The 26,778-nt window shown below is 46.4% G+C and overlaps 2 protein-coding genes across 8 annotated transcripts in view; one reads left to right on the top strand and one right to left on the bottom strand.

The window, feature by feature from the left end:
- The window catches only part of CFAP44 (cilia and flagella associated protein 44), a 41,755-nt gene extending 31,624 nt beyond the window's left edge, over positions 1–10,131 (top strand). For 3 of the 4 annotated variants that reach the window (XM_053936436.1, XM_053936435.1, XM_053936438.1), the window contains 10 exons: positions 152–622; positions 2,007–2,210; positions 2,648–2,843; positions 3,836–3,946; positions 5,443–5,573; positions 6,570–6,686; positions 7,259–7,460; positions 8,154–8,314; positions 9,070–9,204; positions 9,719–10,131. In XM_053936436.1, coding sequence (XP_053792411.1) covers positions 152–622; positions 2,007–2,210; positions 2,648–2,843; positions 3,836–3,946; positions 5,443–5,573; positions 6,570–6,686; positions 7,259–7,460; positions 8,154–8,314; positions 9,070–9,204; positions 9,719–9,853 — 1,863 coding nt within the window. In that variant the 3' untranslated portion in view covers positions 9,854–10,131. The remainder of the gene's footprint in view (positions 1–151; positions 623–2,006; positions 2,211–2,647; positions 2,844–3,835; positions 3,947–5,442; positions 5,574–6,569; positions 6,687–7,258; positions 7,461–8,153; positions 8,315–9,069; positions 9,205–9,718) is intronic. The other variant, XM_053936437.1, reaches the window with a different exon arrangement.
- A 1,074-nt stretch (positions 10,132–11,205) lies between these two features.
- The window catches only part of BOC (BOC cell adhesion associated, oncogene regulated), a 54,325-nt gene continuing 38,752 nt past the window's right edge, over positions 11,206–26,778 (bottom strand). For 3 of the 4 annotated variants that reach the window (XM_053935763.1, XM_053935767.1, XM_053935765.1), the window contains exons 4-19: positions 25,555–25,701; positions 25,118–25,261; positions 24,406–24,699; positions 23,325–23,597; positions 22,475–22,773; positions 19,622–19,784; positions 18,924–19,034; positions 17,521–17,727; positions 16,522–16,703; positions 15,310–15,415; positions 15,003–15,125; positions 14,338–14,559; positions 13,723–13,949; positions 13,062–13,141; positions 12,231–12,424; positions 11,206–11,900 (exon numbers count right to left, since the gene is read on the bottom strand). In XM_053935763.1, coding sequence (XP_053791738.1) covers positions 11,716–11,900; positions 12,231–12,424; positions 13,062–13,141; positions 13,723–13,949; positions 14,338–14,559; positions 15,003–15,125; positions 15,310–15,415; positions 16,522–16,703; positions 17,521–17,727; positions 18,924–19,034; positions 19,622–19,784; positions 22,475–22,773; positions 23,325–23,597; positions 24,406–24,699; positions 25,118–25,261; positions 25,555–25,701 — 2,957 coding nt within the window. In that variant the 3' untranslated portion in view covers positions 11,206–11,715. The remainder of the gene's footprint in view (positions 11,901–12,230; positions 12,425–13,061; positions 13,142–13,722; positions 13,950–14,337; positions 14,560–15,002; positions 15,126–15,309; positions 15,416–16,521; positions 16,704–17,520; positions 17,728–18,923; positions 19,035–19,621; positions 19,785–22,474; positions 22,774–23,324; positions 23,598–24,405; positions 24,700–25,117; positions 25,262–25,554; positions 25,702–26,778) is intronic. The other variant, XM_053935764.1, reaches the window with a different exon arrangement.

Genomic DNA, 26,778 nt, shown 5'->3' with positions numbered 1-26,778 from the left:
CATTCAATTCTTACTTCATGTAAAAAAGAGTCAACTAATATGGTGCCCCCTTATCACAGAATGATTAATAATCCTAATGTTAGCCTTCTTGAGTTGGGTAAGACTACTTCCTGTGGTAGAGAATCCTACTAAAATAGTTTTTCCTTTGCAGATCCATAAGATAAAAGTGAATATGAACGAAGAGATTGTGTCTTTGAGGGATCTCAAGGTTTCTACTATTGATGAAATCAAGAGTTTAGTGAAGGAAGTCAAATCCATACAGGCAATCTTAGATGTATCAGAACATCTTCCTATTCCCCTGATCCCTCAGTTACACCCAGATGAGGTTCCTGAAAAAATAGTTGAGTACAACAGTGACGTTCTCCTAAAGTTCAAAGAGGAGCAGGAGGCCAAGGCAAAGCTCAAGGAACCACTGGAAGGGTGTTCCTCGTCTCGTGCATTTAGGCACATGTTTCTTCAAACTCCTCCAGTGGAAGAGGGTGCCCCCATGGCACAGGCGGGAGTCACAGAGGAGCAGGAGGCTTTTGAGATGGAGAAAGCAGAGCCAACAGAAATGGAACTGGAAATTTTAAAGAGGGAGAAGATAAAGAATCTATACTTGCAGGAGACCTTGATTAAAAAGGTAGGAAATTGAAAGTTACTTTTGTCAGATTAAAAAAATCCCACTGGTTCATCAGTGAAACCAAAACCCCTTCTGTCTCAGGATTACAGCTAGTCTTGCCTTTCTGCAGTCCTGGAAAATGCTAACTGTTGCAAATTTACAGTGGAAATCAGTATAAATCCATAACTATAACCTGTGTTCTGACTATTATCACTTGAAAGATATCTTAGATTTCTTACTGATTGTGCCATAAAGCTATGATCTTAGTGGCAAAAAAAAAAAAAAAAAGGAAAAAAAAAAAGGACAAGTATAATGTTAGACATAACTTGAAAAATTACAGAGTTAAAAAAGCAGCATCACTACAACTTTGTAGATTCATGTTCTCAGCTCTTCAATGACTGTAGTCTCAACTTTTTGATCCAAAAATTACTTTGTAGGATTAGAAAAGGTACAAAAGAGTAACCAAAATGCTTAGTCATGGAAAAGATTCTTTAAAAGATACATCTAAGTTGATAAAGTATCTCTGGCCTGCAAAAAGGGCAACTGATATGGTTTTAGAGATGTGATAAAATTCTGAATAACATAGAAAAGGAGAGATATCAAATGAAATGGTCACATAGAAAGCTTGAACCATGCAAATGAAAATAGTTTTCCCATCCAACAATAAGCTAAGCTTTGGAACTCAGTTCTAGGATGTGAGGGAAGCTGTAATTTGATAGTGTGGAAAACAATCCATTCAAAGCTGTTGAACACAAGTATACTGCTTCAAGCTCAGGATGCCCCTAAGTCAGAGTTTAGGAGGGTACAGAGAGCAGTATACCAGAGGTGTGCCACTGTTCACTCGTTTGCTCCATTTCTTAGCATCTCTCTCTAATTTCTGCTGCTGGGAGTCGATTCTTTGGTCTACCTCAACACAGACTCCCTTGTGTTTATGTGTGAAGGTTTTGAGGGAATACCCAAATTCTGCTGTGAACATCACACACCTCTAAGTTAATGTTAGCAGCTGCAAGTACTTATTTAGCTGTAAATGTCTAAGGGAAGTGCTGGCAACTATTTCAAAAGACGTCTGTCAAGGCAGAAGAGTTATTTATTGATGGATCTGGGATTGTTATATGAACTACTGTAAACTATGGACTACTCTAAAATACTTCAGGGATGGAGGGGATGCAGTGAAAGATCCCTGTGAAGCCCTGGTGATTCTTTTACTATTATGCTGAGAAGAAAGACAAGGATTTGGGATTAACTTTGTCTTTCAAAGTGCATCAGTACTCTCTAGGAAACAGCATGTCTGAGTTGTTGATTTGGCAGAGAGAATTTTTCCCTTCTGCTCCCTTCTCTAGCTTTGCATGTTTAACTGCACTGATAACACTTTTCCTCTTCCTGATTTCATGCTCTTTTGCTCCAGATCAACACACTGGTGATCAACTTCGATGCTGAACTTCGCCTTTTGCGGCACAAGAAACTGAAGATGGATGTGCAGATGAAAAGTGCTGATCTGCGCTGCATCACATGCTGTGAAGAGCTGCTTATCCTGAAGAAACTTGAGGTACATGAGGACCTTCTTGAGGAGCAAATTTGTATCCTCATCAATGAACAGGAGGACATACATGTAAGTATTAATTAATTTAATTAATATATACCATTAATTTAAATTTAACAGTACCATTAATGCATGTCTTGAAACAAAAGTAAACCATAAAGTAAACAGTGGCATCCCTTGGCTTTGTTTTAGCACTGATCCAGTGACTAGTGCTACATTTTGAAAAATAGGAAACTCTTGATGATCAGCCTAATAGGATGGTCACGTCTAACTTCCAATACTTAATTTTTTTAGTAATATTAAAATTTGTATTTTAATAGATCCTTCATGATATGGCATAAGTAACTAATCACATACTTTAAGAACATATTCCTAGGTGATGCTTGATTGAACCGTGGGTTTAATCAAGAAAGACAAGTTTAACATTTCCAGATCTTCACAGATGCATCCTATATACATACACATGGGTTCTACCTTTTAAATGAAGTAATTTTTTGTTTGTTTAGTCAAAATTGAAGAGCTACCTTGCACAAATAGAGGATAGAAAGTGTGAGATTGTAATGCTTGAGGAACGTAAAAAAGCTCTTTATGCCAGCTTCGAAGCATCCCTTGGAGAAAACAATGAATTTGCTGATTTTCTGACGGATATTTTAAAGAAGGAAGTTGAGTGTGTGGAAAAAGAAGAAGTAGGAAGAGGAGCAGGTTGGAGATTTTGTTCTTTTTGCTTTATGGATTTGTTATACATATTTCCAGGTGGTCAAGTATATGTCTCTCATTCTATCTGGAGCCCTAAGTACACACAACACCCCAGTCAGTTCAAAAACCTGTAGGTCAGACCTACCCAGATTTGTTTATAGACTAACAATGTGTTCTGTGGCTGTCGTCTTGAATGATAACAATGATGTAATCCAGTTTCTAACATGACTGCAGTTGGTCTGATAACAGCTCCTGCAATTTACATCCTGTAAGTCAATACTGAGGACTGATAATTGGTAAGAGGAACAGGCACAGCTTTTAAATAGGTGCTTCCTGTGCTCTACCAATGGGAGCTATGGTTAAGTGATTAGTCTGTCACATTTGTGACATTCTGCTCTAATCTGTCCATTGACTAATGAGAGATCATAAACCTAATCTGCAATCATCTATTAGTCACAGGACTAAACATATTACAAAAGGATTTCATTCATCTTAGTGACTCAGTTTTAAGCTGTTAAAGCAAGGCAGTCTTACTGAGCTAAAATACTTGTGCTTTCTCTGACTTGGCTTTTGATTTCAAGTGGGACATGATTAGCAAAAAGTACAGACAATGGTGATGTTTTATGACAGATTTGTGCTTCCATATTCTGCTTGGTTGATTAATCTCTGTGGTAGAATGGTAAACCCACACTGTTTAAGTTCCTAACACATATAAAGAGAGGAAATATGTTGAAGTTAAGTCCCAAACACATGGGCTGCACCTGTGCCTGTTCTACTACTAGGTGATATCTCTCTCTCTCTCTTTTTTTTCCCTTTTCTCTTTTTTCCTTTCTGTGAAAACATCCATCAGATCAATGCAATAGGCACAAGGTGCGTGGATTCACATATCACCAGAATGATCTTTCATTGCTTACTGGGCTTGTGTTCACCAGCACATTGGCATAATTCATAGCTGGTGGGTCTGGAGCATTTTGCAAGCCAGTGCCTGTTTCTTTCAGGTGAAGAAAATGAGAATAAAGAGGAGGATGATGAAAAGCCTGACTTAAAGACTGATGAAGAAAATTGTGGATCTGAAAGCATAGTCTTTGATGACCCCGTTTGCCCAGAAGGTACCTAAGCTGTTAGTTCCTTGTGTTAACTAGTTGTTTAGCTTTAGGGGCAACATCATGTGTTTGAAAGAAAACACAGATTTTTAAGAAATCATTCACTGCATGGTAAAGTCATGAAGGGCTGGAATGTGTGTACCCCTCCTGTGTGCAGCATTTTTCCCCAGGAAACTTCAGTCAAAACAATAAAACTGCTGGTAGTGTAGACTACCCTAATTAAAAAAGTTTGGAAAAATAAATATTAGCTAAGCCTAAGAATTACTTATTTTGTGTAAAGAAGCATTCACCATTTCACAGCTGTTATCTGGAGAGAAAAGGCTCCTCTCTGGAGTGGAGCAGTGGCAGGGCTGTAGCTGTTCTCTGGAAACCAGCTGCCTGGCCTGGCTGGATCCCTCCCTGTTCAGGGAAGTTCTGAGGGGATCCTCATGCTGTTAATTGAAGCTCTTTGTTACCACCTCGTGGATTTATGCAGCAATTGCCTGTTGCTAGGCTGCTCTGAAAAGTTAGGAGCTTTACTTTGCAAAATCCTCTTCCTTTGTGCATTCAAAAAAAGTAGGCAACTCTCTCCCTCCTTTTCTTTTGTAGGACCTTAGCTAATTTAGAATGTTGTTTTTTAAAAAAATCTTTGAGTGCTGTGTCAATGACCATGCAACAGCACTGCTTCTTTTTCAAGTTCTAACTTCCCAACAATTCGCCACCTTCCTTTTTTTTTTTTTTAATTGGATTTTAAAATCATTTCCACAAATTGAACTTTTTATTAACTCCTTGTTCATCTCATTTTTCAATGGAATGTTAGGAAGAAATAAAGATTTTTATTTCTTACTTAAAATGTCCAAATTGCTAATTTAATAGGGTAATTACATGTTGCATTAGTGTCTTCATATTTGTCTCTTTATGTGGAATTTTTTTTAATTTGCCTTTATTGGGCTCTCTTTTTTATTATTATGCCTGCTGATTTGGGCATAATTATGCACTTGCTAAGCATTACTGAAATCACAGTATTACATAGAAATTCACAGATCTTCCTTACCATGGCACAGATTCTATGAAATACAGCTTTGTTTGCAAGGAGAGCTATAAATGATCCCTACAGCAAGTTCATAATTTATAGTGAAGGGTGCTATGGAGAAACAACTATGTGCTCACATAATTGAAGATTTTACTGCAACATGTATTAACTACTGGGACTGCATTGCTTACAAGAGCTAATTTTTGAGCGCTTGCCTTTTATGCTGGCTTTGATGCATTTAATCTGACTTCTGGAAACAAACTTTCTTGACTGAATGTAAAGAAGAAAAAGATCCATCCAAGACATTCACCTGGTCATGGAGGCACATGGCCCATGGGTTTATGTTTAAGGAAGCTCTAGGGAACCAAACCCATGGTGTTATTAAGGGAATGCTGGGAATGTGCACAGCAGGAGAAGGTACCAGCTCTACCCAGTAACTCCAGAGCAGTCACAGTGAAAGTAAGCTCTTCTTTGACCCTTTCCCTCTCAGGCTGCAGTGAGGATCTCTTCCTGAACACCATCCAGCTCCGACAGCAGTGGATAGGCATTGAGAAAGCTCTAGAAGAGGAGAAGAAAGTTGCTGCTGACCTCAAAAAGGAATATAATGCTTTGGCCAAAAAGGTATTGTAGTGTTTTCTCAGAAAGCATCAGCATGTTCAATGTAGTGCTAGTGATTAGTGCTGGTCTAAGATTTAAAAACAGAATCCTAACCCTCTGAGAGCCCTCCGTTCAGGAAGAGATATCTGTGGTAGCACAGAGGCAGGAGGCAGCTCGACATGGGTCACCTGTTCTCCTGGAAAGGGTAATGAAGTTGGTCCAGCCTTGGCTTTCATGGGGCTGGATCCAGGCTTTAGGTCAGTTCCTTCCCAGCTGTCTAGCCTCATGCAGCAGCAGAGCTGGATTTTCTGGTTCAGATGAAACACATGGTGTGGTCTGGCCTATCCTCTGTGTGTGTGTATGAGAACAGAGATTGAAGAATACTTATCCTAACACAAATCCAGGTTAAAATAAATGCATAACAATTCTATTCTTCCATCTATTCAATTAAAAACATATCTTATTTTGAAGGGTTATCTGGAAGAGAGAGGGTGCTAGCAAAAGAACATTATGCAAGTCTTGCGCTTTTTCTGTCTTAAAAATGTTTCATCAAGCATGCTTAACATACAACGTTTTTTAGTTTTTAAAGGCTTTCCTAATTGCCAGCTGCCACATATTCACCCTGGGGCATGACATTTGAGTCTGAGTTGTTTCCTTCTCATGCAGAATCAATAAGCATTTCCAGGCATAACACAATAAAAATTATCTTGCATGCTCTGTAGATCTACAAGTGTTTTAGATGCGTAACAAAGCAGCTGTCTCTTGATACATACAGGGCAGCTCTAAGGAGACATTCACAAGTGTACACATGTGCAGAGGTATTCAGGTTAGAATCTTGCTTGAATATATATGGATGATCCTTGGGTTTGCCTATGAAACTCACCTATCATATGCAGTTTAAAAAAAGCACATTTTTATATACTTCTTTCCCTTTGGATCAGGAATTCTAAGAGAACCATGTTGCCTTATGTATTCTAAGTATAACTGGATTTTGTTTGTCCACAATTTGTCCTTCTGCAGGCAAAAGAAATAGAAACCAGTCTGGACACAACAAACAGGGAACTGGAGGCCTTTCAGTGGGAAAAGCTGCACAGATTGAATGAGCTGGATGTAGTTGTGCCTTTGAGACTCCATCAGGTAATTCAAGATGTTGTGCATCTGTATGTGCAGAATGGCCTGTGTACATCTAAACAATGGTGTTACTGTTCTTTGGGGCCCTTAGTTCCTGATTCACTATGATCTCCTGAGAGGGAAGTACTGTTAACTGAACTTCCTGCTGCTATTTCCTCTAGAATTCCCTTTTTTCCTCCTTCTCCTGTACTGACAGAAACGAGGTAAGAACAGGTAGGCTGGCCCATTGCTGAAATGTGTATAGTCTTCAAGTGCTCTATAGGTTTGGCATGGTATTCTCTTTCAGGTCCATACCTACTGATATTCTCCTGGGGAAAAAAAAATGAAACACCTCCCCAGGAAAACAAAACAAAAAATCCCTGAAAAGTATTGAAACTAATGGGAATTCTGCCCAATTCAATAATGCCAGATTGGATTCAATGCATTCAGTTACACAATTCCCTGGCCTAAAAAAAGAGTCGTGCCCATGCCCACCTCACTCACTAGTTCTCTATTGCTCACATATTTTATATAAAAGGACATCTCCATCACCCTTAATAAGTAAAGCCAGCCTTGCTTGTTTCTGGCTGCTTTTGCAGGTGCAGTGCTTGGTTGATGGGGAGATGCCCCGTGACTTCTCCCAGACTTTAGTATTTACCAACCAGTCTTTGCAGTACCTGCAGAAGAGAATTGTGGACCAACGTAATGAAAAGATAATGCAAAGAGAGATTCATAAGAAGGCCAAGGAGCAACATAAGCAGCTTCTCCAGGACAAAAAGGAGATGGAGATGGAGATTCAAGGTGAGTAACAGAGACTCTGAACAACACAGCATTGCTTATGTTCCTTCTGTCCCTCCCACTGGCTGTGGGTAACTCACCGCGGCTCTATACTCACACAGATGTCACAGAGGGTTACTACAGAAAATAGAACAGATCAAGTGGACTGTTCTGATGGAGTTGCAGTTCTCCAGCATTGCAGAGTCATCAGGTTGTGCAAAATAATTTGAGAACTTAGTATAAGTAGAGCTGACTGAGATGAGACACTGGAAGTCTGGATACATGCTTGCTATTTCTGCTTGTAAACCAGAACTCCTAGGATAAAAGTAGTTTCTCCAAAGATACATAAGCTTTTTCTGGTAATTTCCTCCCCTTTGGAACATTTGAAGAAGGAAACAAGCCCTATTCAAAACACTTTCCCAAGAGCCAAACCCAAAGGTGTGTGTAGCACCACCAGACCCACAGAGGCCCTATACAGCCTGTGGTGTGAGAGTTGCTTACTAGGACCGGCTTAGAGTGTGGCTTAGTGACCACACAGGCATTATCATAGGCAAAGACAAGTGGCATGACTCAGCTGTGAGTTCTGTGTGGTTTTGTGAGAATTATTTATTGCAGAGCAAATACTAAAGAGCTCAGACAAAAAGCTGGGGTAAGGCAGAAATTCTTGTAAACCAACTATGACAGTGCTGCCATTTTGTGCCAATGTCCCTCTGTTAGGACTGGAGGAGAGGTGCAACAATCTGATGATGGAGAAGTTTGGTCGGCTGGTTGATTTTGAAGCAGTTCAAGTCCACTCTGTTAATATACCCATGGAGCAAATGAAAGTGAGAATAATGGAGAAGGAGTATGAGCATTTTGTGGAGCTCAAAGAATGGGAGGTAAGCAGCAGGAAGAGGAGGAAGACGCGTGTTATGATGATCTGTTAAGGCTTCATTTTCCCGGGGACTGAAAAGTTACACTTAAAATCTTTTGTCAACTTGCTCATGTTTGATTCTTTTCACTTGTCTTTAATAGACCATAGTGTTTAACTCCAATTTCCATCATCATCGCTAGCTCTGCTCCAGTTGCTGGTGCATATCCTATTTTTCACGGAGGTAGTTGATGTCTTTGTTTTGCTTTCCTCAAACATTGTCCTACTTCATTCCCTACATAAAGCTCTTGTAAAGTGCTTTTCTCTGGTTCTCAGGTGGCATTCAGCACCTCCTGCCTTCTCTCAGTGTCTTTGGTGACAGACTTTGAGTATAGGGCAGGCTATGGCTCATTCCTGGGGTGCCAGTCTGAAAAGTTCACGTCTCCATTTGGTGGGGCCTAAGGCTCAGTTGCTGTGGTGCAAGCAGGCAGCACGCTTATGCTGCCCTTACAGAAGAGCACAGGAGGGTACAGAAATACTATGTACCTAATGGCTTTCTTTTTCTCACACTTTTGCCTACTTACTGCTTTACTTACTTAGGCATTTGTAATTTAGAAATATTTAAAACAAAAAGATGACATTGCACTAAAGGTACTGTGGGATCAGGTGGTGTGGCCGGATCAGTCTGTTGTTTACCTGTGACATTTACATTGTGCCTAGCACTTCTCCACTCCACACTTTCTGTCCTCTTTCATCCCAGATCAACCTTTTACATCTTTCTAGGAAAGAATTGTAGTCCTGCAGCATCAGCTAACAAAGCTGACAAGGGAAAACACCAGCAAGCTGCACCAGCTGAATAGGTTTTGCCATGAAAAGCATCATCTTGAAACTGAGCTGGAATCACTGACAACTGGTCAGGTGAGCCTTGTAGCCACTGCAGTGCTTGCAGGTTTGGAACTGTTCAGAAATGGGTAAGGGATCATCTGGCCCTCCCCAGCTCCCTGGTCTCACATCCTGCTCTGCAGTCTGCAGTTTGGGCTAGGAGTGGGACAGGCTGAATGGCTGCTCCATACCTTACCATCTCTACCATTTCTTACTTAGCTGCTTTCTAAGACTGAAACAGACTAATTTCTAATTAAAATATGCCTTGAAGGAATTAAAAGAATATTCCTTTGTTACATGGAAACAGTCATATTACAGCCATGTAACAACATTACAATGAGAAAAGGATTTATTGTTCTGTACCAGGGACTAAGTCTAAGTTAGTGAATCTTCACTCTTTCACATAGTTCTGACTAAAGTGTGGGAAAATCATGGGTTATGTCCTGGTTCTTGGAAAGCTTCACTTTCCCTGCTTGAAATAAATTTCCACTGTTCATTCTCCATGTTTTATAGGAGCCATTTTTTTCCTCTCCATTTTTTTCCTCTACAGGGGGTAGAATTTGAGGGCACCCGAAGTGCTGACCTCAAAGAGACAGCCAGGCTAGAGTCACGGCTCATGCAGATGACTTGTGAGGTGGCCCATCTGAGAGAGGAAATCAGCAAGGGCGGAGTAGATGAGATGTAAAAGAACTCGCTTTCCTTAGCAGAAAAGGTGGATGCCTCTTTCTACAATCTTTACCATAGGACTCTGAGACTCCAACTCCCTGTTCAGAAATAGTATCTAACAATCCAAGTCCCCCTTAAAATTAACTGTGGCAGCAGTCATGCCTGGAAGTGCAAAATTAATTGTTTTGGCTATCCAGGGATTTAGTTGTAAAGGGTTGTATTTGTTTTTTCTATCAAAATATGACTGTAACAACATATTTGGAATAAAAAAATAGCAAATAAAACTACTAAATACGGTTATCAGTCCATTGCAGAGGGTTGCACTGAACAAGGTGCCCTGTGTGTGCCCATGTGTGAGCATTACGTCTGTGTCTACTCTTCAAACAAGTGGCTCTGGAAAGCTGGTTTGAAGTTTTGACTATTTGAAGGGGCAAATATTGGTTTGGTACCTTGTTCTCAAAACTGGTAAAAGAAGTCTGCCTCAAGCAAGCATTTGCTCCTGCTGAGCAGCAGTGGCCCTGCTCTGCTAACTGAGCTAGTTAGAGTCCAGGGACACAGTACTGGCCAGAAGAAAGCAAAGGGGCCTTTCTCCTCAGGGCAGTACATGGCATTTACCTGGCAGGAGGAGAGTGTAACAATGCAAAGTCAGCCTGTAATTCCACTGGCTTGCACCTGCCTGATCAGTCAGAGGGCCAAGCTCTGTGTGTTTTCAGGTGTTGTTCTTTTTTGCCTCTCTTATTTGGTGTGGTGGCAGCATGTGCTCATTTACAGCACTTACCCTGCCTGTGAAACCTTCCTTCATCCCCAGGGTAGAGGGGTTGTGTTCTTCCCATGCAAGGCTCCTGAGGTGCTAATTTTTAATGGAATAAATTAAACAACCTCCAGCTGCTCTAGCTGTTCCTCCCCACTTCCCACCTCTTGCCACAGGTCTTTGTGTCTGTCTGGTGTACACTCCACAGGGCTCCAGCACAAGAACTTCCTCCTGGAAGTCCTAGCACAAGCTGTGAATGGTGCTTGTGCAGCCTGCCCTTACAGGGGGTCCCTGCTGATGAACACACCTGGTGCTGGGAGCTCTTGTGCAGCTGCAGGTTGTGCCCTGGGAGGTAGGAAATGGCTGGAGCCCCAGGCAAGAGGCTGTCTGGCACCAATCCCTTGCCTAAGAAAGGGCAAGGACATACTGGGTAACCACACACCCAGAGACTCAGCAGGAGACAGGGAACAAGAAGACCCCAGACTAAGCATCACCAGTGACTATTTCGAAAACTCTAACTGCAGGAAAATGTCACCTTTCCCCAGGTGTCCTGCTTGCTGTATGTCTGCAAGTGAAAAAGAAAAGGCTCATTCCGTGTGAGGAATCAGCTTAGAGCCAGGCACAGCAAAGACTAAAGCCTTTATTTTAGATGTTAAAGTGTGGATTTGTCTTTACAGATAGGCAGCTGCAGATGGCGCATATGTGAAAGGTTGTTTAAGTTGATTAGGCAGAGTGTATAACTCCAGTCCTTTCACAGGAGTGTGCTCCTGGAACAAACTTTCCTGTGGGGGAGAGGAAAAGACCTTTTGGGCAGCATTATTTGTTGTGAAACCCTCGCTGCAAGAGGGTGCTGGCAGCTCTGTTTGGACCCATGTCCTGCAGTGTCCTTTGTCCAGCTGCTTCCATCGTGTGCTCTGCTGGTGTCACCGAGAGCTGCTGCCGTGTTTCCTCCTGTGACCTGTCCTCCTGTGACCTTGCTGAGGATGCCTTCTGTCTCCATAGCATTATAAAAGGCACATATACATCTATATACAAGTGCATAAATATATAAATAGGGGTGTTATACAAAAATAAATACCCTTTCTCTTTTTCTCTTTAGAATAAGTCTTTTGCAAAAGGCAGCTTGGTCCCTAGCTGGTGGGAGGATGAGTCTCTGAGGGTCTCAGTGGTGGAGGGCTGCTGTTCAGATGTCTTGGTAGGTCCTGACCCAAAGATGTGATCACCGGATTCTGGGCACGGAGATCTCCTCTGGACTGGCAGCAGTCTAGTCTTTCTACCTCTTCAACTGGCACTAGGCCTAAGCAGCAAGGGCTTCCTGAGGGGGAAAGGAGCAAGAAATTATTACAATGCACACTGGAAAGAGAGATGCAGTGGGAGGTTTCAAGTCAACAGTTCACTTTATGAGGAGGGGTATTCTGATCAAAGAGGAAGATCAGCATTCTGAAAGTCTGTGTGGAAATTTGATGCCACGATCACAAAAAACAAGTTTGATCTGCACTATAGGGGTGGATCAATGGATTAGGTCCTAGGGGGATGGATTCACATCACTTGGAATATAAGCCATGAGAAAGGCTCTGCAGTGAGATTTCCCTTCAAGAGTAGCCTAAACTGATGAGATGAAGGAGACATGGAGTGGTCCACTGACCTTGGTGGAAGAGGGTATCCCGTCGAGCATCCAGGCTAGGGCCTCCCACTTTGCTTCCCATCACAGGATGATGGAGGCCAACAAAGTGCTCTTGAAGGTGAGGACAGTCATCTTGTGGCTGAAGAAGCTGGTGAGTGGAGTCATCTGGGAGACTGTACAGGAAAGAGCTGTCTTCTGTTCTGGAGCTGGGCAATCTGGGGAAGCAGGCAGAGAGGTTTAGTGCTGTTTACAGATCTCTCCTCCTTGAAAGATATAACTCATGTCATGTGTCAGCCACTTCATCAATGCTGTGACACAGAACATTCCTAAATGAGGGGAAGAGCAGAAATTGGGATGTAGTTGCGGGATGGGAATGAGGTGATGTGAGACCTGGTATCCATGATCCAACAGCTGGTGAGTGCCATTGGAGCTGGGAGGAATAGTCCTTCACAGGGAGCATGGTAATGAAGGATGTCTGAACAGTGAGACACAAAGCACTCACAGCTGGACACTGGGCAGTTTCTGGGGCAGCCTTTTATCAGCATCAATCACAGATGTTTACTTCTCTCATCCTGCTTTTCAGTCTCCCACTTAGAAACAGGAGGAGGAAAAGGGGACAGAGGGGAGTAGGTCCTGGCCACCTCTATAATTAAATTATTCCTTCCTGAAATGCTTAGAGGAATGAGTTATGCAAAGAGAATTTAGACCAAGGTGTCCTAGTGCTGGAGCATGGATCTGTTTCTCAAGAGTTGGGACAGACAGGAGTGTACTGAGGGCAGGCTTTTGTGAGCATGTAGTCTTGTGTGTCCCAGTGGATTGTTCCGCCCTCCCTCTCCACAGGCCAGGACTAACCTGGAGGGCTGGTAGTCTTGCTGGGCATTCCCATTCTGCAGCACTCTTGCCTGCAGCAAGGCATTGGTCTCCTCGTGTGACTAGAAGGAGATAGAAGGATTCTTAGCAGAGCAATGGCACACAGCAGCATTAAGAAGCAGGTGCTGATCTGTGAGTCAGAGCCCTGGGGCAGACTACTGAAGCTCTTACAGCAGAAGGCAGAAAAAGCTGAAACTGTTTTGCTACTGAGGGCAGTGAAACTGAGCACTGAAAAACTCACTTTACACTTTATGCTGAATGAGTGGGGGATAAGCAATTTATAGTCTCAGCTCTGGCACTGCCTGTTACCCCTTTACAGAGTCCTCAGCACTGTCAGTCCCTGTGAGCTTTGCTCAGGGGACATAGGAACTGTTCCCGTTAAGTGTCACCTTTTCTCACTGCCTCCTCCATACTTAAGAGGCACTGGCCCAAGAAACCACCCCTTCACTAGTGTTTTGGAGACCTTCCTGTTCCCCCCATGTCTCAGACTTCACTACGAAGGGGAAATCTCTTTTGGGAAGCCAGCCTTGCCAATTCTACATGCTGCAAAGTGTGCCAGCCACGCCTGGAGAAGCCCCCTCATTGCAAGTGTGGCATCCAGCTCATGACAAACCAGCTCTCGATCCCTCTTGATGCCACTCACCTGTGGCATTTCATTGGGGCTGTAATCTTGGGGCTTGGTGCTTGTGTACCCCACTCCTGCAGAGGTGCAGATGCCATTCAGATGTGCCCTGCTGGCATAGGGCTGCCCATTAACAAAGGGATGTCCATTGGCACGAGGAGCAGAGATGCCTCTCAGAGGCACCATGGTGTACTGGCAGGATGACACCAGCAGCCCAGCTCCTGGGAAGCTCATGTCAATGGTTTGCTCTGCAGAGGGAAGGAAAAAAAAGTCTGAGGAAAAAAATGAGAGGTAAAGTCAAGCTTGTTGAAGCTTAGCATGCATAGGGTTAGGCTGTCCTATCAGGCAGCTATTTTGGCACCCAAAGCACTCTTGGAGATAAATGGTGAAAAGGGGCCCTTTGCCTCTAGTGCCAGAGGTTCCTTTTCAACAAGGCAAACAGGACAAGGGACAAAACAGTGGCCTTTGTCTTTATGGGGTTCCACAGGATATTTGAGACTTGCCCTCTGCCCACCCCTTCTCCGCTTCCCAGAATTCCCTCACATTTTGGGTGTTCACTGCAATTACACCCAGGGTCAGATTTAATCCACAGGCAAACCATACCCTGTAAATCAGCCCCCAAGAAACAACCCTTACTCTGCTTGGACCAAGCTCTCCAAAGGCAAAAGGGGATGAAAGCCACGATGAGGAGTACAATGGATCCCAGCACAATGCCTACAATCAAGTACGGCAAGTCGCTGGAACGGGCCACCATGGCTCCAGTCCCCAGGCCACTGTGCCCACCACTGAGTGGGGGACGCTGCTGAGGGGGCACTGTGGAGGGTGGAAGACGACCTGGCAACCCAAGAGACTTCCGAGCTGTGGAGGGAAGAGAGAGAGAATGTTAGACAGAGACATGGCAGATGGCACAGCAGTCCACTGCTGTGGAGTGGCCAGACTTCTATGGTGGCTTTAAAGAAGCACTCCTGGATGACAGGATTCCTAGGCTGATGCATATGGCAGTACAGACAGGACCTCTGTGCTTGGCTCACAGCTTAGCCAGATCTGCTTGTGGACTGCTCAAGCAAAAGCAAATCCAAAATAGCTTCTCCAAAGTGCACACTTGGACTTAATGCTGTTCCTATCAAGACAGTGCAGCTGCTTTGAAGACAAAATGGGGCCTGCTTCTAATGCAACGTGGAGTTCAGCACAGCAAGGGAAAGTTAGCACTGTCAGGCAGGGATGATTCCTGCCCTGTTCTGACAGCTGCAGGCAGGGAAGGCAGCAGCCGTGCTCCCAGAGCTGCCCTGGGAATCCCTTACCTTTGGTTTCACAGATCATCACGTTGCTGAACTCGCTTTCACCGCCCTCGTTGAAGCACTGCATCTTAATGTCATACGAGGTCTCTGGCTGCAGGTGGCTGATGGAGTGCCAGTACCGATCTCCTGAGGAGGAAACAAACACATGGAGCTCTTAACTTCCTCAGGGAACAGGCAGCTGGCCCAGCTCTGCAGCAGTGCCTGGTAAAGCAGCCTGGACAGCCGCTGCCTTTTGTGCACAGGGCTCCTTTTGGCTGTGCTGTCTTCCAGCAGAGACCAGTGGTGGGACCAGTCTCTCTATTTCTCCTACCTTCTACCACGTCCTTCTTGTAGTCACTGTCATTGTCACTGTCAGTGGGGCGGTAGTAGATGTAAAATCCATGGATGGGGGTGTTGTTGTTGCTGGCTGGGATGTACTGCAGAGAATGGGAGGGAGAGCAGAAATTAGCAGAGATGTCCATGATTGTGTTGTACTAGGTGAGGAGCAGCTAGGATAAGTGGGATGAGACAGGAAGATAACCTAGCAGAGGGGCCTTCCTTGTGTTGCAATTGATTTGCACAATGAAGGCTTCCCTACAAAAGCTCAGCGCTACTTTCTACTCCCAAGCTTTGCTTCTCTCAGGTAACAGACAAGCTGTGAATCTGGGCCTGTCACTCCAGGCATCCAGTGCTCTGCTCCCTCTCAGCAGCTACAGCCAGTGATTCAAGAGAAAAAAATTCCTGAACAATTGACTCAGCTGGGCATGAGCAAGCACACCATCATCTTGCCTTTGATAGGCTTATGGCTTCCTGGCCATGAACTGGTCACTGCAGGAGCTTTGTGTTTCTGAAGACAGCTCTCTTCCTCCCCCTCACCCAGGGCAGTACTGTCCCAGCTCCGTGTGTTCTTGCTGTCTTTCACCCAGTATTTTATCAGTTACTGTTTGAGTTTAAATAAACAGCAGTGCCCATCCTGCCTTGTGGCAATTTCTGGTTAGAAGCAGCTAGGAGAGGAGAGCAGTGCATTCCTCTGAATAAGCTCTAAGCTGTTGAAAACACTTGGATCTAGGCTTGTGATCCAAAAGATCCTACCCACTCCTAAAAATCCTTTGGAGTGGACTGATGTAAATGATTACCAGCATTTAGGATTTTTACCCAGCAAATGAGAGTGAAGGACATTATCTGCTAGAAAATACTAGGAGAGGGAGGTGCTAATGGAGCAAGCAGCCACCCCATACATTGTTCAACTGTGCTTATTGAACAAAATGGTTGAGACCCCATAGTTATCCACTGAAATCTTCCTGTATACAATGTGGATTCAGATGGAAAGGGTTTCCTAGGCTCTCTGACTTTCCGCCCCTCTATGTGTCCCAAGCCCAGTCCTCCTTTGCTGGAGGCAGCTATTGGATCCCAGATCCAATAGTCCCCGATGGTGCTGGTGATGGGCTCCAGCGTGATAACCTGGAGGAGGTGTAAGCTGGGCAAGGAGCACCCTCACACCTGGTTCTTGCCTCTGCAGCACTCTCCACCCCACAAGCCTTACCATCCACTTGAGCATGATGGTGGTCTCGTTGATGGCATCTGTGAAAGTGATGTAGGGCCCAGCCACGGGGCGCTCGTAGACGCGGTTGTTGTACCCAGACACCACGTACGGCCGAGACGCCGCGCTGGGCTCGCTCTCTCCCAGGATGTTCAGTGCCCGCACGCGGAATTTATAGGACATGCCTATGGGGAAAATGGGAAATGAAATGGTTGCAGAAATTGGAGTTTTCCAAGATTTCTACTGTCAGCATGGCCCTGACTGTGAAGAAAGGCTATGTCTCCAGAAGGCAGAGAGCCTACAACAAGTTTGTTGTGGAAGTACAAACACTGAATGGCCACATTACAGCCATGTCCTAGATGGAGCCCGCTTTTATTTACCTTCCCCAATTCCTGTCTGGATGGTTCAAAGCTCAGATAGCAAATTTGGAAGATGTACAGGGGGTTAAGAAATGCGTGAAAGCATATCCTGACTTGAAAGCAGGTATGGAAATGTGTTCTTCTTCCTCTACTCCATGAGAATTAAGTACATAAACATCAGTTCAAAGCTACGTAATTTTTACCCAAACTTCATTTTACTGGTCTTTAGTTTGGGGTAGTTATGTTCCCCTTTTAAGCTGTCCAGCTCAATGATTAAATTTTTTCTCATGAGAAGTGCAATGGGATTTGTGTGGCTATCTGTCTTGCCTGTGACTAAGGAAAGTTCTGTCCTGTCTTGTAAAAGGCAAAACCAAATGCCGTTAGTAACTGTATCCTGTAATTCAGAAAAGCATGCCTAAGCCTCCCTGAGGGAGGTCAAACCTATGCTGGTCTCTGCAGCTGGAGAAATTGGAGAAGCATCTGCAGCTTTTTCCCCATGCACCTAGGGCAGAAGTCAGGAAAGCTTTGTTTTGTTCATGCATGCCAGGGCTGAGCAGGATGTGACAGATGGTTAACCATCCTACAGGGACCCTGCAGCTTTCCTGCAGGCCTCCAGGAATCAGGGAGGAGAGCACCTGCCTACCTTTCTCCAGGCCTGGGATTTCCACAGAGAGGCGAGAGGGAGGAATGTCACTGGTGGCCAGGACCCAGTCTCCCAACTTCTTCAATTTCTTATACTCCACGCGGAAAGACTGGATGGGGAACCCACCATTCCCACGGGGGATCCAGGTCACGTACACAGACGTCTCTGAGGCCATGGAGATGGTTGGACGATCTGGTGCCTCTGGAGCTGCAAGGGACCCAGAAGGACATCAGGACATGAAACATATTCCTCTCACCCTGTCTGGAGGATCCTGTGGCTCCACGGTATGTGGATGAAGGACTGCCTGCATTGCACCCAGCCACATGCTCTGCAACTCCTGAATGCTCTTCATTAGAGCTGGCACCCCCAAATCCTCATGCCTTTCCGTTTGTGCCCACAAGCACCTTTTACTCCTACTTGCATCTTGCTCCTTTTCCACTCCCAGCTCAAGTAGGATGACACAAGGTTTGAGGTTGGATCACCCATCACGGGAGGGAAAGCAGTGAGAGGGGTGGATGTAGGAGTGGAGATGGAGCAAAAAGCCTGGGTAATGTGGAGGCAGGAGGAGACTGATGCTAGGGAAAACCAAGTGTAGGAGATGGAAACAGGAGAGATTGAGAAGAAACAGCTGAGAAGGAAATAAAGAAAAATTCTCAACTGTGGAAATATGATTTGACAGGAAAACCATCAAAAGATGGGAGGAAAAGAGATGAACAGAGCTATGGATATGAAAATAAAGACAATAAATGAATGAGTATTGGAGAGACTGAAGGATGGGACCTTACAGGATTAGGATTGAAGGAGAGAATTTCACAGAAATTATAAAGGCAATAGTAATGATAGAGACAAGGTGGGAAACAACAAATTAGATTGACCAGTAAGGATCTGACGTTTCTCTAGTGCAGCAAGATACCCAAATGGAGCACTCTGCACCCGCAGAATGAAAACTAACTGCCCCTAGCCAGGGCCTGGCTGAGGAAGGAGGATGCCAGGACATGCAGGTACTTGGTCCCCATTCCTCCCTGACACTCCATCAGCACCCACTGGTGCAGTGCAGTTTGTTGTTCCTATGCCCCACACATTCACAGATTCCAAGACAGAGCTTTCTGAACTCTCCATGTGGAATTCAGCAAGAGGCAGAGAGTTGCTGAGATGTCCTTGCATTAAAGGTGGGGCCAGGCAGTGGGATTTGCCTGCTTTCCAGGAGTGACTGTCTGCCAAGAGCAGTAGCAGGGGTGTCCAAGAAGGACCTCTCCTTGTCAGAAGCTAGAAACCACACATCCAGCACTGCATTCTTGTTTTACCCAGCAGAGACTTCAACCCCAGCATGGCCTGGCCACTGCCACCCACAAGAGACCCAGCACGCCTCACCCTCCCCAGAGCCAGTTGAGGGAGGGCCTTACGGGACAGACGGCTGTTGTCGGCCTGGTTACTGCTCTGAGTGCTCGTGCCTGGGTCATCCCTCTGGATCTGCTGCTCTTTGCTGGCAACAATCTCTGGTTTTGGGCGCCGCCCTGTGCAGAAGGAAGAGGTGGCATCAGTAACAGAGAGAGGCACTCAGAATTAACTTTTGCTGTGATGAGGACAGCAAATATTCCCAGACAGGATGCAGAGGAGGTAAGTACCTCCTGGACTCTGACAGCCCTAGGGGCTCGAAGCACTCAGCCTGCTGGCAGGAACGAAAACTAAAGGGGCAGATTTGTTACTAGATCCCTCTCATATTTAATTTTCTACAACTTTTAATTGGTTTTCTTTGAATGTTGCTAGATTTCTGTCTCCAGGCAGAGGATGGATTAAACAACCTCTTGACATTTATGCTAGACCCATTTTCTACAGTTCTGCAGTGTTCAACTGAGACACCAAGGGAATAAGGGACTTATTCCAACCCACACAGAGGATGGGTTGGAATTTTCCCCATCCTACCCTCCAGTTTCCCTTCTGACAGTTGCTCTAAGCTGAGGGCAGATGGGTTTCCAGAGCAGAAACACTCCCATTGTCCAAAGGCTGGTACTTTGTGCCTCAAAGCTGGGACAGGATGTTTCAGAGGGGCCCTCCCCTGACTCAGAGCAAAGAGGAACCCAGGGAAAGGTCTGCCCTTTACCAGTGCGGAAGGTCACCATGGCCGTCTGTCCCTCGCCAGCACAGTTGTGAGCAGCCATCTCCACCTCGTAGAGGCTCCCAGGGTCCAGCCTGGTGAGGGTCAGGCGGTGCTGCGAGGCTGGGACATCCCTCACAGCCCAGCTGTCTGAGGTGTTGGTGACCTGCTGAGAGACCAATGCAGCTGTTGCAGAGCTTGGGGCAGGCTGGGCTTCTTGCATGCACCGAGCTCAGAAACTTTATTAGTAAGTTGAGTACCAACCACATCTACCTTCCCTTCCCTCTCTGCAAAGGAAGGAGATGTTTCCAGCCTGATTTTGCAAAGGAATTCAGGTATAAGCAGGACAACTCACCCAAGCCCCAGAGTGTTTTCTTGACCCCAGGGTTCAGTCAGTCCTGTTCTGTCCTCTAATTCCCTTTGATACTACCACCCCTCAATGTGTGTAAATCTTCAGAGCAGGCGTGGCCCCCAAAACGCAGCATTAGCCACACGACTGAGCTGTTTTAGGAGCCAAATCTCTCCTGCAGCCCAGCTGCTGAGCTGCTCATTTAGATACTGGTCATTTCCATGGGATGAGGTACCCAGACACAACTTTGTTTTACTGAGTTTTATCCAGCCTCACCCCTGGCACTTTGGGGCTGAAATAAAGAATTGTAATGCTGGAGCAAAGGTTTCTGCAGGGAAGAGACTGTGTATGGCCATAGCCCTCAAAGAAACTTGGAAACACAGGTGTTTTTTTTTTTTTTTGTGATACCCTGATGCCCCATGCAGAGGGGGAGGGAAGGTGGAACCTTCCTCCTTCTCCCCAGCTGCAAAGATAATATTTTTGCAGGCAAATAGGCAGGACACTGAAGTGACCCGGTGCCAAAAGGAGAATTAGTAATGCAGGCAATGCAACAGAACAGAAATGCCAAGACTCTACTGTATCATTCATCTTCTCCAAGCATTTGACACTGACTGATTAATGCCTGCCTCGTTTTATTTTTATTCCTGAGTCTGCAAAGTTCTGAGGCCAGGGAGGGGAGCCCTAAAGGCTGCTAATATCCAGGAAAGGGAAAGAGAAATTCTTAAGAAACAAAAATAAGGGCTGCATGGCATCTGAATGCTTGCAGGCTGCTGAGAGTTTGGGGCAGTGTAGGAACAGGGTAAAAAGAGACATTCACAGATATTTTCTAGAGAATAAGTAGAACCTTGCCCAGTAAAAATGTAAGTCCCCTGTCAGTAGATCTAACTTTCTATACAGCCATCTTCTACACAAAGAACCTTTTCTTTTGTGGCTGAATTGATTCCTTCCCTCTCCACACACATGGTTTTCCAGTCAGAAATGTCAAAACCAGATCATTATATAACTTGATCTTAAGGATCTTGGATAGAAAGAGACCCTTTCTAAACAAGTTTAAGGGTTATTGGGACTAATTCCTTTCCACACAATCCTTAAGCATCCCAAGAAAGAGTTTCCAGCTGAGAATTTGGACTACACTGAAAACATATTACTGCAAACTGCAGTGACCCATGGTGACTGTCACTGGCCCATGGCCCCTTCCAGGAGAAGCACTGAAAAACAAATCAAATATGGACAAACTCCAAGGCTGCAAGTTAAGATTGCAAGCAGAATTGGTAGTTACATGATACACCACTGGGGAATAAATCTCTTCTTGGCAGACAACCAGAGCCAATAGTCTGCTTTTGGCATCTTTGGTTTTTTTTTTTTAAGCTTGCCCTATTGTGTTCCTGTGCTGGCATCTTCTGCCTTTGTTTTAAAGGGCTCTTAAAAGAGATGGTTAGCTGAAATCCTCATCTTAAATTTTTTTTTAGAAAGAAATCAAGGATTGTAACAGTCTTCTATTATACTATATTTTCACAAAAGCAAACAATTCCAGGAAAATAGATACATATATTCATATGTACGTGAAAATGGTGCCTTGCAGTGGGTGGGAATCCCAAACATGCGATCTGGCATGTTTTTTGGAATATACTCAAACCCTCTGGGGTTTGAGGCAAAACCTGCCTCTCTACTGCAACTCCTTGCCTACCCAAAGGAAAGAAAAGCAGCAGAAAAACAAATTCAAGCCCCTTTTTTCCACTTATCCCCAGCAAAATGGAAAGAGATACTTCACCTCAAATGCAGAACCTTTCCCTCAACAGTGCTTCACCATTTAAAGAAACTGCTGGGCTACAGCTGTGCCTGCACTGTGCCCATGGTGCCGTGAAGCACCCCAGAGGGAGGAGCCCTTCAGCTCCAGCAGGACTTGGCCATGTACCATGTGCTCACACTGTGCCACCTGCAATCGATGTACTCCACAGTGCACTGCCTTCCAGCTTCCAAAATAAAACTGGGGGATAAGGACCTTCCCAGAGGATTTAGCACGGCTATGACAGCTCTCTGCTGGCTCCTCACTCTCACTGAACATGGGCACTTCGCTGTTGCTGAGCAGGGCAGGCACATGCAGCAGAGAGGATGCTGCTCTGTGTCCTGCAGCCCGTTCAAGGCAGAGGTGTCCCCGTGGCTTGTGCCAAAAGTATTCTAGAGCAAGTCTTGTGCAACCTGCCCTCAGGGCTTCCTACCTGTGCAAGCACACATCTGGGAACTGGATGTGGAAGCTACTGGCGAAATGTGTGCATGTGCCTTCTGCATACTTAGGCAGACAGGCACTGCCACTGGGCTCTTCCTGGAAAGCTCAGCAAACCTCCTGTCACAGCCTATATCCATCATACATCAACAGGCTGAGGCTGCAGCTCAGGAGGTCCCACTAACCAGTGCCACCAGTGAGCGATGGGTGAAACGCGTGGTGAGGCCACCAGCCCGCCCATGGAATAGTGCAGAGGGAAGATAGGAGCAGGGCAAAACAGTGATACCTTGCGATGCTTCACCACGTAATAGAGGATGGGGGCTCTGCTATCAGGCCGGGGTCTCCACACCAGGTCGTAGCTGTCTGTCTTGGATGTCCGTGGAGAACTGAGGATGATGGGGGCTTCGGCTGGAGGCACCAGCTCCTTGTTGGCTGCACACTGTGGAGATGCTGCTAGAGGGGTTGTCCCAGGCTTGGGCAGTCCAGCTTTATCCAAGGGCAGCTTTAAGGTGCTGTCCCTGGAAGGTGGTGTTGGAGGTTGAGCCAAGTCCAGCTGGGCATCTCGCCCAGGGTTGAGTGGAGCTCCTGGAATACAAGGTGTCACAGCAGGGTAAACACCCATGCCAGTCTGTGGTTAAGGCAGAGCTGTGAGCCCCTTGTGCGGTGCTGCCTGCTGTGCCACTCCAATAGGCACTGGCAACAATCCCTCCTTCCCCTGCTATAAACCACAGGGTTCCCTGCCTCTCTGAGGTCCCTCTTACCCTGTATAAGTTCAACAGAGTCCAAGGAATCAGGTGGTACCTCTCCTACCCCAGGTGAATTCAGTTTTTAAGCTCTTGCTCAGTGCAAGCTCAGAGGCAGAGCTAAGCCATGGGGTGAGGCACTACAGCCAGATGTCTTGTGTCTCTTGTGTAGAAATCACCCAAATATGCACACATGGCCCTGCCCTTAGAAGCAAAACTGGTGTCATGTGTTCCCAGAGGGAAATATGGAGACCTCAGGCAGAACAGCACTTGCAGCATAGGATAAATAGGAAGCAAGGGCAACACCCTGACTTTCTACCCTTGCTTCCCCTGTCCTTGTCCTTTGTGTTAGGCTGTGACTGAATGGTCATGACTTTGGAGAGAGGGGCTTACCTGGGCGGGCTGTCCTCAGCTGCACCATGGCTTGGGCGCTGCCCACCTCGTTCTCGGCCATGCACTGGTAGATGCCCTCGTCCTCGGGCCCCACGCTGAGCAGCCGCAGTGCCCGGCGTGACAGCCGCAGCCGGTGGCTGCCCGACAGTGGCACCGCGTTGCGCAGCCACATCACCGAGGGCTGCGGGTTCCCTCGCACCTTGCACGTGAACTTGGCGCTCTGGCCCCAGGGAATGATCTGCTGGGACAGCTCCATGGTGACCTCCGGGGGTTCTGTGTGAGGAACAAACACAGACTGCTGAGCGCCACTTGGCTGGGAGCACAGCACAATCATGGCTTTGCACTTTCCTCTCTGGCAGGGGTGAGAGCAGAGTGATGGATCCTTTCCTACCCGAAAGTCCCACTCCCTTTGTGGGGGCCCACATGGGTCTGCTTCAATGCCCCTCCCCTTCAGCATCCACATAAACTGCAAAGGGAGGCAGCCCAAAGCCATCTGCCCTCTCACATGACATCAGACATCTAGTCCCATTTTTCGGAGCTGAAATGCTACTCTGCAAAGATTGTGCTTGTGCCACAACAACACATCAGCACCTGATGAAATGCAGCTCGTGAAACACTGGCTTAATCTCCCTAAAAATTGTGAGAAGGGGAAGTATGTGTGGTAGAAATATCTGAGGTGTAGTATCCCTAACGTTTTCTACTCCACAGAGAACTTCCCTACAAAGCAGAACAAAACCAAGACACTCCAATGTCTTCCTTATACCAATGTCAACTATGTCTAAAAAGCAACCAGGCTTCCACTAGAAAGTATTAGAACAAAAGCAATGCCACAAATGCCAAGAGAAGAGCTTCTGCAGAGGAAAGGAGGATCCATCATCTCCAGCCCATGATGGGAGCCAAGAAGGAGGAACTACTACCCTCAAGAAAGAATTAGTCTGGTCTCCTGGAACCACAAGCAGGGGTTTGCATTACATTGTGGTTTGTCCAGGGAGGGTAGGAGTGCTTCCATGCTTCCATCTTCCCCTAGAAGATGATGAGATGTCCAAGCCCTTCCTGAAACAATGGCTGCAGCAGCACTCACCAAACACCTGCACGTTGTAGAAGATGAACGCGGCCCCGGGCTCCCCAACGCCATTGTCAGCAGTGCAGCTGTAGGTGCCCGAGTCCTCCTCGCTCATGGGGTCGATCAGGAGGTTGCTGAGCAGGAAGCGTGTCTTGTTGTAGGCAGAGACGCCGGAGCCATCCTTGGCCCAGGTGACCCGTGGCGGGGGGATCCCGCTGGCCACGCACTCCAGAATGAGGCTCTGGCCCTTGGTGACAATGATGGTCTGAGCCTCAGGAGGGTAGATTATCCGGGCTGCCTCTGCTGTGGAGCCTGGGGAGAGAGGTGGAGGAAGGAGGTGCGTGGGAAGGAAGGTGGATGGTAGGAGAGCACCCTGTGCAGTGGGTAGGTAGGGATAATGGTAGGGCACACTATTTTCCTGTGGTGGGGCAGGTTAATGGCAATGCAGGACTAGAGGGACATTCTGTAAAGGTTCTGTGCACACAGCAAATCCACCTTGCCAAAGGGCTAAGGGCCTTTTCCCGCCCACCACCAAGAACAAATCCTAAGGAAGCATGGCAATCCCAGGGCTCCATACACATACTCCAGGAGCAGACCTTGGGGTCTTCTGCTGCTGGAAAGGAGTTTTCTCAGCAACTGATAATGGTTCACACAGGAAACCAGCTGCACCAGATAGCACTGATCAGTGCCACCAGAGCTGGACACGTGTGGTGAAGGGAGAATGGCTTACGTCTCACACGGAGCCTCTCACTGGAAACGGAAGTTTTCACCTCCTGTGTCACAGGGTTGTAGGCAGCACATTTATAAGTCCCCTCATCCTCCTGGCTGGCATTAACGATCTGAAGGTTTCCAGATGGCATAATAAGATAATTGTCTGTAGAGAGAGAAGAGAAAGTGGCACATGGTCACAAGATATGCTCCTGTCCAGTCTCCTAGAAGACATGCAGTGTCCTGAAGAAAAGGTGGGCAAGGGGGAAAGGAAAACCCATGATGTCCCAGGCAGCATGGACATCAGGGAGACCGTTCTAGGGATCCTACAGTAACTTGTGCTGAGATAGGTGGCAAATGGACAAGGAGGCAGCAGGTAGAAACAGCTACTGCTGGTAAGGAAAGGCAAACCGAGGGTCCTGTGGTGGAACCTGTTGGGACAGACCCCCATGCACTCACCTCGTGAGGCCTCCAGCCACTCCTGCTTCACACTGTAGCGGACCTGAGCCTTGGGATGACTTTCGGGCAGGTCGCAGGCAATCACGGCTGTGTTCCCTTCATCCACCTCGATCACATGCGGGCCGTCAAACTTGAAATCTTTGAGATCTGCAAAGAGAGCAGAAGACAAGGCATCTCAGAGGCTGGCTCAGTGTCAGCTCATCCTCTCCCCACGGACTCAGGGCTGTTTCCTCGTGGTGCCGGCAGAGGACTGCTCTGACCCCAGCAGCTACGGAAACTGGCTTGCTTTCTCTTTTTTTTTTTTTTTTTTCCCCTCCTTTTTCCTACAAAATGAGTAACTTAAAACACAGCTTCTGGAGAAACTGCCTGCTCTAGGGCTGGGAAACTGGGTGTGAAAAATCCTGGCCTGAGAGTAAAAAATAAGCCAACTTACTGCAGCACTGAAGGGCGGCCAAAAATGGTCCTTCTGCCGCCTGCTATTTCACACACGGCTGCTGTTCTGCTACTGAGAAGTTGACTTTGTAGTCGTAACTCAGGGAGGTACAGAGATGCCAGGTGGGAGGAAGTGTGTGATGCCCCCTGAGCTCCTCCCACACCCGAGAAATTAGCATCTCTGCTCCAGGCACTCCTGCTCCCATCAAATACCTCACAGCTGAAAGCTGGTTAACCACAAAGCTTCACATGTGCCCAAGCTCCAGTTAAAAGAACAGAGACTTGCAAGGAAAACCAGCTCCTCCTCTATGTGGCACAGCTGCTCCTTCCCGAAAGCAGCTGTGAAAATCCTGTCCCACCATGTCCCTCTGTCCATGCTGTGATGGGAGTTTCCACCCTGGCTGGGCTGATGTGGGCAGCATGACTGGAAGCATAGGAACTAAGAGGAAGGGGTATCTAACTTTTTGTTTTCTTTTCCCCGTTTTTTTAAAGCAGGAAGAGAGGACTGCAGCAAAACCCCACAGATCTGGCAGGGCAGGGAGCATGCCAACCTGGCTCCACCAAACTTTCCAGAGGCAAAACTGGTTTCCATCCTCTCTGGCTGTGATGGCAAATCTTGCTGAGGCACTGCAAGCTTGAAGTTTGTCTCAGCCAGCCTGTGCTGTGAGGGAGGAGGTTTTGTGCCAGGAAGAAAGTCCCTCATGTGCATTTTTACAATGCCGTACACCAGCCCAGTTGACCACTACCGAAAATGGCACATCCCACAGTTGGCTGTTGTCACAGGTGACAGGT

This window comes from Vidua chalybeata, chromosome 2 (genome assembly GCF_026979565.1).
Source record: "Vidua chalybeata isolate OUT-0048 chromosome 2, bVidCha1 merged haplotype, whole genome shotgun sequence".
NCBI lineage: Eukaryota > Metazoa > Chordata > Aves > Passeriformes > Viduidae > Vidua > Vidua chalybeata.
This window is presented reverse-complemented; position numbering and strand designations above follow the sequence as displayed.